The 13,646-nt window shown below is 39.6% G+C and overlaps 2 protein-coding genes across 3 annotated transcripts in view; one reads left to right on the top strand and one right to left on the bottom strand.

Moving 5' to 3' along the window:
• The first annotated feature begins 3,347 nt into the window (after positions 1–3,347).
• On the top strand, positions 3,348–5,356 carry nkx6.2 (NK6 homeobox 2). The gene is made up of 3 exons (XM_071924814.1): positions 3,348–3,780; positions 4,495–4,667; positions 5,108–5,356. The coding sequence occupies exons 1-3, from the start codon at positions 3,348–3,350 to the stop codon at positions 5,354–5,356; spliced, it is 855 nt and encodes a 284-aa protein (XP_071780915.1).
• Positions 5,357–9,253: 3,897 nt separating this feature from the next.
• inpp5a (inositol polyphosphate-5-phosphatase A) overlaps positions 9,254–13,646 on the bottom strand; it is a 132,944-nt gene continuing 128,551 nt past the window's right edge. For both annotated transcript variants that reach the window (XM_071924798.2, XM_071924799.2), the window contains exons 14-16: positions 12,933–13,001; positions 11,500–11,587; positions 9,254–11,088 (exon numbers count right to left, since the gene is read on the bottom strand). In XM_071924798.2, the coding sequence (XP_071780899.1) occupies positions 11,507–11,587; positions 12,933–13,001 (150 nt within the window). In that variant the 3' untranslated portion in view covers positions 9,254–11,088; positions 11,500–11,506. The remainder of the gene's footprint in view (positions 11,089–11,499; positions 11,588–12,932; positions 13,002–13,646) is intronic.

The raw sequence follows: 13,646 nt of genomic DNA, 5'->3' as shown, positions 1-13,646 counted from the left end.
CTGCGTGACTCAAGAACAGAATTTAAATAGTAGGTTTATGATGCTGGTCGCGTTTCAAGTGCATCTTATGTAAATCTTTACAGTGCTTTGTGAAAAAAATATAAGTGTATTTTTGACGACCAAGTGGTATTTTTAAAAGGTGGTGTTCTTTAGACTGGATTTAGTCTATGTTTTATTTTTCTAATTCATAAAGAAGAGAGAGAAGGAGAGAGGTATTGATGGAGACTCTGCAGCTCTGCTGACTCCAACAAGCGTCTTTCTGTCCAAACATCTGCTTATCTTCTCTGTCACTGCTGTGTCAATTCCCATTTGTGTCGAGGTTACAGTCAGATTAGATTATCTTTACCCTGCTTATTAACCTGTTTTCCTTCAGTATTACAATAAAGGCCTGCGCGCCATCAACAGGCCAACAGCCCATAATTAAAAATCATTCCTCAAACAGTACAATTGGCCGGCCTAGAATACGGTTGTATTCATTTGTAATGGAGTACGAATAACCATATTTAATGGACGGCTTTATGACTCACTGGACTAAACAGTAATAGCCAATACTTACCCAGGCTTAATTTAAATATAAATATTTAATATAAATAATAATAACAATAGAATAGACATTTACTTTAAAATGTATTTAGTTCATTATGGTAAATGTTTATTGTAATTCTTCTTCTTCTTCTTCTTCTTCTTCTTCTTCTTCTTCTTCTTCTTCTCCTTCGTCTTATTATTATTATTATTATATTACTACATTATGCAAACCACCATGATGAATTAATATTTTAATTTTATTGGAAATAATAATGTAGATGTGATCCACTATATCTTGCAAGGTGTAACTTTCAATCTTTTTTTTTTTTCTTTCAAAACCTTCACCCACATTTCTACCTTCCATTCATTCAGCGAGCCATCTGACACTTCAGGCCCCGTATCAATTTCTTTTACAAATTTGAGTTTAAGAGTTTAAACTTTAAATTACTTATAAATTTAGATGATCAAATTTCAAATCATTCATTATGTTAAATTGCAATTATGGCTTTACAATGACAGGCTATTTGGCAGCTCCCGTCTTGGCCGCAGATGAAATGGAAAATGTGCCAATCTTTCTGTCATTGATCACAGACTGCAGGTTAGGCGATAGTTGCTTTATTCAACTTTATGACACTCAGCTTAGGAAAACGAAGGAGTGTGGAGGGATTGAGCAAAGGTTGTCAGCTTTGCTCATTAAATACTATTTATTTTTTCAATGCAGACGTTTTTAGAACGAGCAAAAAAAAAAAACAACCCAAGATAATACAGCTAATTTATATTATAAGGAGAATTTATATGGATATAAATTAGAAATGAGGTACCGTTTGAAAACTAAAATAAACATGTGGACTGCATTCCTTCAACTCAAAGAAATACAGTGAAAATTGTGAATCACGTCGCCTTGAAAACCTTTTAGAATCCACAATCTCTCCCCGGTGATCAAATGGGCAGCAAGGTGCATTTGCTGAAGCCTTTCAAATGCTAACGTGGCCATATTTCACTCTTACAGCCTTCTCGCATCTCCATAAAATATTACAGCACTCAGTCTGATGACTGGAGCCCGCATGGCGCGTTTCTCACACACTTTCACCGTAATAACGCAGTTTGTCCCCAAACCGCACATTATTTGGCTCGTATAAAAGAAAGCTGTGTGCTTTGAGGAGTTTATACTCTGTAATGACCGAGGATAATCTGAGCCTGAAGGCCTGTGGGTGTTCTTACTATCCGAGACTTTCAAGGAAATAGGGAAATACAAGACATAATGCTGGGGATGTTCAACATTTATAATAGATGAGGAAAAAATAATACTTTTATGAGATGTAAAATAATAACATACGTTGAAATAACAGCTTATCCCGACATCTTTCTCCAAATTACCGGAATCAATCACACAATATTGAGCAAAGGAAAGAATACATGTTGACTGATAAAAGCTTATAACCGCATATCAACAATATAAAAGTTATCTAGGCTATCAAAAAAAATAAAGTACTGATTTTATAGCCGATTCCGCTTATAAAAAAATCATGTTCAATCGAGTTACTATCATGCTTTTCCGTAATCCGTGGACTGGTCTGCGTTCTGTAAAATCTAATCTCCAATCTCCGTCAGATTCACTAAAAACCCTGAAGTCCCGCTCGTGCGCCCCGGCCGCGTCCCGCATCCACTTTAATACACTCGCACTGTCAGCGCTAATGGCTTATAATGTAAATATATCTTTTTTGTCAGATCTGGAAACAATGATTTCCACAGTGTGAGACGCATCATTAATAGCAGCGCAATAAGATCTTAATAGAGTGTGGCTCCTGCTGCCTTCAGGGCCTCCTCGGAAGCTCCGGCTTCCGACTTGTGGAGTGGTAAATAAAGACTTTTAGCAGCGTTCAAGTGCGTTTGGTCGCGAATACTGCACTAGAAGTATTTATTTAATGGTGGTTGTTTTATTTTAGAAATCAAGCGGTACAGAGCTACTTTTGCAGCAGAAAATTGAATTCTAGGTTTCAGATTAATTTCTTACAACATATGGCAGCTTAAATTAAAAGCAGAGTGAAAACAGAAACAGATAATAATACTAATTTATAGCCTATATTGAATGCCAGACAATACATAGCCTATAAAAATAAAATACAGCATTTTTACAATCAATTCTTTGCATTTCATACCCCCCTCTAAACGTCACATCTCGGCAACTCGGATATCATAAACAAATCCCATCTTCCTCAGTCCTATTTCCCACTTTGTTGGGTCGTCCACGTGCAGCCGAACTCATGACTCCTATATTTCCGACAGCACTTGAAGGCAGCATTCGGCCGGCGGAGACGCACATGTAAAGCAGCGGAGTCTCTGTGTCCTCCAATCAGGGCGCCGTCCCGCTCCGCCTTATCCAATGGGAAATACGCGCGTCCAGGTGGCTGCGCTGTTATCAGCGCGTCCCGCTTCAGTCCCAGCATAGACCGAGTCAATTTAGGGAAAGAAAGCCGAGCCCCTTAATGGTCCCCATCAAAACCACTAAAAACATCATCAGATCGGCCGACTTCCGAGAGGATTCCTCTGCTGGACGCATGCAGCCTTCTCCCAGCTGACAGACTGACACAAACGGACATTTTTTTTGGGAGGGGGGTTGATCCAGCTCTTCACTTCCCGAGAGAGAAGTTGAGTTTCCTGCAAGTTTTGTCAACATTCTCCCATATCCAGGATACTTTTGGAAGAAGGCGTCAGAAGCGCATCTCCGGTCCGCTCTGCGCCTTTATTTATCCTAGTTGTTGTTTTTTACATTTTTATTTCCCGTTTTTATCCACGCGAATTCGGGTGGTTCATGTTCACAAATGTTAGCTGTCGGGCAGATGGAGGCTAACCGGCAGAGTGCTTTCGTCCTGGGCAGCACCCCGCTGGCGGCGTTGCACAACATGACCGAGATGAAGACGTCCCTGTTCCCGTACGCGCTGCAGCAGGGCCCGGCGGGCTTCAAGGCGCCGCACCTCTCCAACCTCAACTCCCACCTCACCATGGGCACCCCGCACGGAATAAGCGACATCCTGGGGAGACCCATCACCACGGCCGGGCAGCTGCTCTCCGGCTTCCCCAGGATAAACGGCCTGGCCACCACCGCCGCCGCCGCCGCCGCAGCGGGGATGTACTTCAGCCCGGCGGTGTCACGGTACCCGAAGCCCCTGACGGAGCTGCCGGGGAGGGCGCCCATCTTCTGGCCCGGGGTGATGCAGGGGTCCCCCTGGAGGGACCCGCGGGTTCCCTGTCCCTGTAAGTCCTGGTTCTCTGTCTGTCTGGGTGTCTGATTCAGTATTTGCATGGTTGATATTCAGAAAGAGCCATGGCTGCTGTGTGAGAAAATGTTTTTCTGTGCAGCCAGTATTGCTTTTCCTGTGATTTTAGACTGTATGTGTGTACTGTTGGAAGAGGCCTATCACTATACACAGCACTAGAATATCTCTTAAGAAAAACAACTACAGTAATCCTATAATATGTTTTAGAAGGATACTATACAAACATTACAGCAAAACTATAAGCTATAACCTATATAATATCCTCAGGAATATTATGGTGATGCCACAAGATATAAAAACAATACCATAAAGCATGATAAGATCGCTATGAAGTTCTAAAGAACCACAGACACACTTTAAGTCCCTATAGGAATATTATAGGAATTTTATAGTGATGCCATGCAGAACTTTAAAATATCATGCAGCGACTGTAGGTCAGAAATATACCACAGGAAATCTATAATGATACCACTGGAGACAAGAAATGCCATAAAGTAGCATAAGGTCACTATAAACTCACACTGAGCACCACAGACACACTATAAATCCCTGTAGGAATATTATGTGAATATAGGGATTTTTTGAGTTGAGTGACTGATTTAAGCATAAGACATAAAAATAGCGTGCAGGCCTAACTGCCAACACAAACAGCTGTCTGACCCCCCTCTCTCCCTCTTGTATGTGATTCCAGCTCAAGCAAACCTCATGCTGGACAAGGACGGCAAGAAGAAACACTCCCGGCCGACGTTTTCGGGACAGCAGATTTTTGCACTGGAGAAAACTTTTGAGCAGACGAAATACCTGGCCGGCCCGGAGAGAGCCCGCCTGGCCTACTCTTTAGGCATGACCGAGAGTCAAGTCAAGGTAAGGGACAGCTGCTATAGGACCTGCTGAGTCATCTGTTGCAAATATGGAAAATATTAGTAGGCTAGTAGGTGGCCGGCTGCACTTTGATTTCTGCACTGTTGGAAATCACACTTTTGGCTGCGCAGGCCAAAAAAAATAAGTTACTCAACAATTGCAATTACATTTATTTTAGCCATCACATTCATTTTTGCCATCCCAAATTATAGTATTATTATTATTATTATTATTATTATTATTATTATTATTTATAGGCCTACTATTATTGTTATTATTATTCTTGGCTGTATCCTGGACTATTTAGACCTATTCTAGGCTACTCAGTTGGATATATATGTTTATGTATATGTATTTCTATATGTATTTCTGTCGTTTTTCCTGACTTTCCTCCTTCCCTGGAACCTGTTGAGCATCTCTGTTCTTTCTCCCCTCCTCCGCAGGTCTGGTTCCAGAACAGGAGGACCAAATGGCGGAAGAGGCACGCGGCGGAGATGGCCACGGCCAAGAAGAAGCACGACTCGGAGACGGAGAAGATGAAGGAGAGCTCGGACAACGAGGACGACGACGAGTACAACAAGCCGCTGGACCCGAACTCGGACGACGAGAAAATCACGAGACTGCTCAAAAAGCACAAGGCCACCAACCTGGCCCTCATCAGCCCGTGCAGCAACAGCTCGGACACGTTGTGATGCCCCAGATTTTGGGGTGGGGGGGGGGGGGGGGGGGTTGGGGGCCCAAAGTGTCCCAGCAAGACTCTTTCTGACCCTCTTTCCACCTGACACGACTAACATGCGTCCCGCGTGATCGGATTGTGTTCAGATAGAGAGAAAAAACGCGTAAAACACAGGTGTAAACGCACACAAGACGCACTGAAGATTCACCAAAACGTGGCCAGAGACGCATTTGGCCACTTTTGACGCGTCTCCAATCCGCATACACGGAAGTAAACACCCTTGTCAAAAACAACAAAATGGACTGCTATCATACCATCATGTGGATGGGAGGGCAAGTTAACGCCAGATTTAATGGACACGAATATTAGGAGATGAAGTTGTTTTGGCGAGGGGAAGAGATCCGTTTTATCATGTGTAACTGGAAACGCGTTTTAACAGCAGGTGTAAATGAAAACAGTTCAAATCAGATACACACACACACACACACACACACACACACACACACACACAATCCGGATCAGTGTTGGGCTCCTTACTCCAAAAAAAGTAATGCAGGCCTATGACTCATTACACTACTCATTCTAAGCACCTGGGAGGAGTAATTTGTTACTGGTTACATTATTTTCCGTTACACCCCCCTCAAAAAATGGTGATTATCAGCCTTTTTTTTCTTAAAAATCTGAAGTCAGTTTCCTCTCCTATGAATGATTAAGAAAATTGAGACTGAATGTTTGGCTCATTTGGCTCTATAAAATAAAAGTATTTCCACATGGAGTAAGTACAATTTTCTGCCATTTCTCATCTAAGACATAGAGAGAAGGAGGTGGGATAAAACCTATTTTTTGGATAAATTCAACTTCAATTTGATATTTCCAGGGGGTGAAAACAAAATCCAATTATTTTTTGGAGGTGAATTGGTACCTGCATCAATATTACTGAAAGTGAAGTAGTGATTGGTTCCAGCAGCCAACACTGATCCGGAATCAGAGACGCATGTTTGAGCTGCCAGGTGTAAACGGGGCCTGTGATGCTTCTAAAGCTCAGTTTAACCAGGGTATCCACTGTCCTAAAAGGCGAGAAAAAGGAGGGAGGAGGAGCGCGGGAGGAGTGAGTGACTTGTGCTGTAGCCTAAAGATGAAAATGTAAGTGAGATTGTATATATTTTTTACTGAGTAAGTTATGTTGTTCGGCCGGTGGAGACGAGAAGAGACGTGGCAGCCTTTTTTCCCCCTCCGCAGCAATCCTGACGCGCTTATTATTCCTGCAGAATAACTGTCGCCCCTTTCTCTCCACGTTTTACACTTCTTCTTCTTCATTCAATACCGGCACACACACACATGTATAGATAAATGCAAATGTTGTAAATAATGACTGTAAAAAAAAAACACAAAAAAAACACTCCCCCAGCTTGTTTTAACGCAATCCACCCCACACCATTTTCTTTTCATGGTTTCATTTTGAAGGAGTTTATGTTTTACCTCATCACGCAGCGAAATAGAAAACTGGACCATCGTTTATGTTGGAAAAAAAAAACTGAAGAAGAAGAAGAAGAAGAGTATTATTGCTTCCGTCAAGGTTATAGGAAGAAAAAAACCCTTTGTATTATGAATAAATTATTTAACAAGCATTTTTTTTGGTTTTGTTATGGGGTTTGTTTTAATGTATAGGGCTAATATAAATTAAAGACAAATTCATTATTATCAATCACTGATTTTCATTACTGGCAACAATGAGACAATGAGGCTTTTAGATTGTTTATTATTTATTAGATTATTCGTCGAGTCATGACGAAATGGTGAAGGTTTGTTATAATTTTAGAAAACTTTGAAGGATTCTCATTAGGCAGGAAATAATAATAACAATAACAACAATACTAATAGGCCTAATAATAGTAATAATAATAACAATAACAATATTTATTACTATGATGATGATTTATTCATTTATATAACACGTATCTAAAAACAGAGTTTACAGTGTTTTACATAAAACAAAAAGTCAAATATTGAATAGTTGCTCATCTTGGTTTGCATTTCTATTTTTAGTTAATTATTTTGTATTTATAATGCTTTTTCTACCATTTTACAGAGCATGCATCTTATCAAGTTACTCAAACGTGAAGATTCTCTAGCTTTATTTCCTTTTATTGAAGCTATAACAACTGCTCAAATTATTGTTATTTTTAGAATTATTTCAGATGTAGTTATATTGTTATTATTTGTTACAGAAGCTCTAAAGCAGAAAATGACATTATTAAAAAGTCAGTCTTTTATATATATATATATATATATATATATATATATATATATATATATATATATATATAACGGATGTTAAGTTTTATTTGTCATCTGACTGTGGTTTCCCAAACTGGGGTCCAAGGACATCCAAGGGTCGTTAAAGGGGGTTTCCCCAGCAAAATGACGTTAGTTTAATTTTATTATTATTTTACTCACTAGACAATGGCAGAATGTATTAGGAAGACTCATTAGATTATTATGGGTTTATAAATTTCACTGTTTCATTCACATCTACTGTGGATTTCTGTTCAAATCCTAACAGCAGTCTGGGGCCTGACAGAGTGCGCCCCCTCTGTCTGTGAGCGGTACTGCAGGCACGTCATGCCATGTCTCTGCCTATCTGCCGTTATAATCACTGTTAACTTTCTGCACCAGCTCTTCTCAATTCAGCCAATCAGCAATTAGCAGTCATCAAATCAAATCCCACTTAGGATTTCTTGATTATTCTTCTATGAAGTGAACAGCCGCTATCAGACAGCAGTTGGGCTCAGAGTATAGGAAATTTTAAAAAAAGAAAAGAAAAATGTAATCTGACATTTTTGAGAATATTTTATTCAAATTTCCCTACCGGAAAATCGTTATAATACTCTCTCTATATATTTATAATAATACTACAAGGACTTTAAGTGTGTCTGTAGCACTCAATAGTGAGTTTATAGTTTTTGGACTTTATGGTGTTTTTAATCTCTTGTGGTATCACTAAATTACTCCCCATTGGATATTAAATATAGGCTAGTTTTGCTGATATTTATCTAGTAGGCTATCCTTCTAAAATTTATTATCGGATTACTAGCTATTTTTTTTCTCGTAAGGCCTCTCTATGCTTTAAAAAAATATGCCAACGATGTTCAAAATATCTATAATTATTCAAGCAAGATTGTGCATGCTGTAACCTATTAATTATGGCTTTAAACCATTCCTATTAGGTGAGGCCAGTTGCTTCAGTCTATCGTAACTCACTTTTTCCCCATTTACTTTAGCCGGGAGGAAACTTTAAAAAATGGCTTCAAAGTTCAGAGCCAACATTTAGATCAACATTATTCTCTGCCACTTATAAACCCACTGAGCGGCCTACACATAGGAAAAAATAAACTATATATATATATATATATCCTATAGGAATATTACAGTGATACCATAGGAGATTATAAAAAATACCATAAAGTATGATAACATCACTATAGAACGCAACAGACACACTTTACGTCCCAATTGGAATATTTTTCGTTAGTGCTTTCCTATGGCTGTTACAGCAGCCCAGTTTAAGAAAATGAAAGTTCCTTCACGGCACAGAAGACTCTTCAATTTAGACAAGTGGCTGTTGCCTAACGAAAAATCACTACATTATCCCTATAGGAACTTAGTGTGTCTGAATAGTGACCTTATCTTACTTAATGGTATTTTTAATCTCCTATGGTAAGGCCCATCACTACAACACTATAATATTCCTACAGAGGCTAACTCATAGGCTATATTCGCTGTCATATTCCTCTGAAATGTAAAGGCTTGTATAAGCTTCATGATCCTATGCTTATTCATCACAGCCCAATCATCGCGGGCTCTTACTGTGTAGTAAAGAGGTAAAACAGGAGGTAATGAGGACAAACAGCCATTGAGCTCTAATGGTTTTATTGCTTGAGAACTGCATCACCAACAGTAGAGGCCAGGCCGTCCAGAGGGGCTATAGAATAAAATCTCTATCTGCTTTTATAAGGAGTGAAGGAAACTGCGGCTTACTCCTACAGCATACTCACAATGACCAGCAGGGAACAAAAACAAGCAGGGGGTTTGTTGGGTTTGTTTTTTTTTTTTTTTTTAGCCTACGAACCAAATCACACAGTCAAGACAACATAAATTCTGCGGCAGGCACAAAATCATTTCCACTTGCGGTGATTTAGATGGAAAAAAAAAAAAATCATCAAGGATCAATCTGACGGCTTCACACAGGCTGAACTCTGTAGTGTAGTAAATTAAATCGATAAAAAGAAACGCTGGCGTTTCATCAACAGCCCTCCACGATCCCCCTTTTAATGCTCAAATTATTTGCGATGAAGAGCTGTCGAAGGCTACATACAAAAAAAAAAAAAAAAAAAAAAAAAAATTAAAAGCAATTCTTCCTGGTCTTTTCCCCCTCCGCATTTAGAGTTTCTCTTCTTTTTTTTTGTTACACTTTATGATCAAGAAGACCTTTTACCGTCGGACTTAAGTATTTTATGATAAACTCTTACACACTTCATGTCTGTGTACGATACTTGGCACCATAATGCAGTAACAAAAATAGACAAAAAAAACAAAAAAAAGTTTACATTTTAAGGATACCCAAGCCTATCTAAAATATCACATTCAGAACCATAATATTATTACGTAGAAATAAGTTAGAGTAAGAATAATAATGAAATAATGTGAGACTGCTATATATGAAACATTATCTTATATACTTGCATGGTCTATGGCACTGCTTAAAACATTCTTGGATAGGCTATAAATCACTGTTGGCTGAAGAAGTCCTTTCTCTCCTCCTCTTGTACTGACTGTTCAAAGGTCACTGTGGCTGCAGGAACACCCAAACAGTCGCTCTCCCCTCTTACACTTCAGCATCACAATTTTGGTAAGAATTATAAATTATCTCTTTAAAAAGTACAGTATATAAAATGAGACTCAACCGATGTGTCAGGCATGGCAGTGTGTTTGTGCACACGACGACGACGACAAACAACAAAAAATAGATATAGAAATCGTTGAAATGAACTGAAAATATCTATCTATTCTAACGAAGGGACCACAAAGTTTGGTCAGAAAAAAGAGAACGGCACTAAAACCATCAACAACTCTATGTTATACTGTCCAATGTACAAATAAACCTAACAATATAGATATACAACTTTTTTTGCATTGCACTTTTCTTTTTTTAAAACATCTTACATACTGTATGGAAAGTAGCTTCTATATGTAGAGGCATACCTAAAAATGGCAAATACGGTGTCTAAAATAATGTAGTAGGACTTGATTTCGATTAGAGTTTTGGCAACGAGGCTGTGGCATGGAAAAGAGTCGTCCGTCCTTTTTTTTTTCTTCTTCTTCTTCGTCTTCTTCTTCTGGGGAATGGGGTTGCGTGGCAACGGTGAGGTCAGCGATGTGTGTCTTGTCTGGAGCCGGGCCCTCGGGTGCTAGTCCACATCTCAACAAGTGTTTTGTGGAGAGAAAACGAAGGGGCTTTTCGTATGGATGAGGTGTCAGGACAACTGCAACTGGTCAGCACTGCTGAGAAGTTTGTGTAGGTTCTTCAGTGTACGCTTGTGCAAAGTGTGTGTGAGTGTGTGTGAGATTGTGTGTGTGAGATTGTGTGTGTGTGTGTGTGTTTGTGTGTGTCGGTGTCCTGTTTCTTTCTCCTGTGTTCTCACAGAGGCGCTTCACGGAATATCTTCTCCCCCCTTTGGCACCACTTCCCTGCCGAGGAAAAGAGAGGGAGAGTTTTATGAAAGTTTTATCCGTTTGGATATAAAAAAAAAAATCACCTGATGTCTGTTCAAAAACTCAAAAACACACGACTCCAGCCTCTTGGATGTCCCAAGTTTGTAAGCAAAGGCCTTAAAACGGCTGGTAACTTGTAACAGCATTCAAAAGACATTTCTACTTTCCCTCCATGCCAGCAATCATGTCACATTTTTCCAATAATGGATTCTTAATTTGGAACAAAACTCTTCAAATAGCCATTTCGGTCCAAGAGCCATTTGTGCAAAAATATAAAAACAAAACAAAACAAAAAAACAAAACTGCAATGTCAGGCCATGAAAAGCAAATCAAAGCAAAGAATGGCAACAATGGTAAGAATTATAATAAAAGAAAATTAATATTTACCACGACATCACTGCACCACACAACACTTGTGCTTATTTGCATTAGGTTTACCTGCCCCCGCTGTTATTCGGAAGGACAGGAAGACAGGCTGGCAGGGGGACAGAGACAAACCAGAGAGTTAGCAACAGTCCTGCAGGAAGACGCTCGGCCTGGACCAGCAAATACAAGTTGAAGGCCTCATTAATACTCTTTAGGGCAAGTGCACTCTCTCTCTCTCACACACACACACACTCTTCCTGAGCACCTATGACACACGGGTTAAACTCACATACCGGGGCCATGGATTTTTCCCCCCCGTGTGCTAACTACATCGGACATTTTTTAAACATAGCCAGCTGTGATTTTAGCGGCAGTGTGTGGCTGGGAGGCGAGGGCCGCCGCAGTATCTCTGAGCGCGCCCGGGTCACCTCACACACACACACTACTGTCTGTGCCACACTAGGTAATGATGAAAGACCTGCCTTAAGGCGCCTCTCTTTCAGCCTAAGGCCTCCTGTCTGACACTGGAGAGACTGGAGCGACGGTGTTAAACACTCTCAATACAGTCGGCTTGACAATACCGCCTCTCTGCTGCTCTCACCTCCACTCTCGGTCATGCATTACACACACAACTTGGTAGTGGTGTATATTTAGGCAATATTCTCCAAATATTATGAACAATCAAAATCATAATATTGATAACAGATACGGAGAAATTGCATCAGGTTTTCATATTTTGTTCAGCTTTTCACCTAAATATAAACAGCTGCAACCAGGGTTTGACTGATACGGGTTTTTGAAGGCCGATAGTGATATTTTTGGAATGAAGCTTCTGATAGACGATATATTGTGGTGATATTAAATATCTTTAGAATTGAATTCAATGTGAAAAAAAAGAAAAAATGATATTCTCGTCAGGGTGGAAAAGCCTCTGAATCAGCATTTAGACCATGGGACACTAAAACTCTCCATCGAAACCTAGGATAATGATAATAATTATAACAATAATAATAACATATTCATGCATACTTGTGTGGAATCCAATCAAAATGCATTGAAATCAATTCAGGATAGCCAACCAGTGTAGTACTGATCAATTATGCAATACATACACTGTATGTAATCAATCAAACTGCATCATACCCATCATATCAGAGGTGGACCACACTGACTGGACCATATCTGATTTTTAATAAAAATCAACATCGGCCCCATATCGTTCCAACCCTAGTTGCAACACGTTAATAACAACACATGTTGACACAACATGTGGCTATGAACATATGTTGTATTAGAAAGTAACACAAATATGTGTTACCAATCTAGATGCAGGTGTGATGCAGAACCTTTCCCAGTGTTTCCAGAGTGTAACATTCACTGAATCCCACAGGGCACAGTTTGACCAACACACACATCATAACATCACAACACAGCACACAGAGGGAAGAGGTTACCTTGTGGTCCCCCATGCAGACATTGGGCCCTATGTTATCATAGACTATAGACTTCTCTTCATTTTCAGGCTGCGGAGAGACAGAATCAAAAGTTCAATACAGCAACAACAAAACATTTCACTAATTACATCATGGGAGTGTGTGACAGTGTGTTGCAGTGGATTACAGCGCTTCCATTACAAGGCAAATATACACAGTATGCAAACTCAGCAGCAAGGTGTTTACACAATGCAGTCATTACAGGCTGGTGTCATGTTTTATGACACATTCATGAATGACCAATCAACATAACAGCTCCAGTAAACACAATTAGCATGATTATATAGTAGATTTCAAAATAAAAGTCCCCAAGACCAATATGATTTTCAGTTTCAAAATTGGTTCAGGTCATCAGCCTCCCTCTTTTTTGGTTGTGAAATCCAAATCCAGTTTGAATATAAAAATAATTTTACAAATCAGCCAGGACAATTTATTGAGGTGCCATTAACATCCTAATTATGTCACCAGTGGAATTGGCCCCTGTAGTTTATCTCTCTCATCTGCATAAAAAAAACCTGTGGTTATACAGCATGATGTCTCAACCATGCACTTTGCAATTTGGTATAGCTGAGATGGAGAATACTAGGGACAAGATTATAATGAATATTAGCTGTAGCTGCGAATTGAAGGATAAAAATGCTACTCAACCCCCTTCACTTAAGAGTGGCATAACTT

The sequence above is a fragment of the Centroberyx gerrardi genome, chromosome 15 (genome assembly GCF_048128805.1).
Source record: "Centroberyx gerrardi isolate f3 chromosome 15, fCenGer3.hap1.cur.20231027, whole genome shotgun sequence".
Lineage (NCBI taxonomy): Eukaryota > Metazoa > Chordata > Actinopteri > Beryciformes > Berycidae > Centroberyx > Centroberyx gerrardi.
This window is presented reverse-complemented; position numbering and strand designations above follow the sequence as displayed.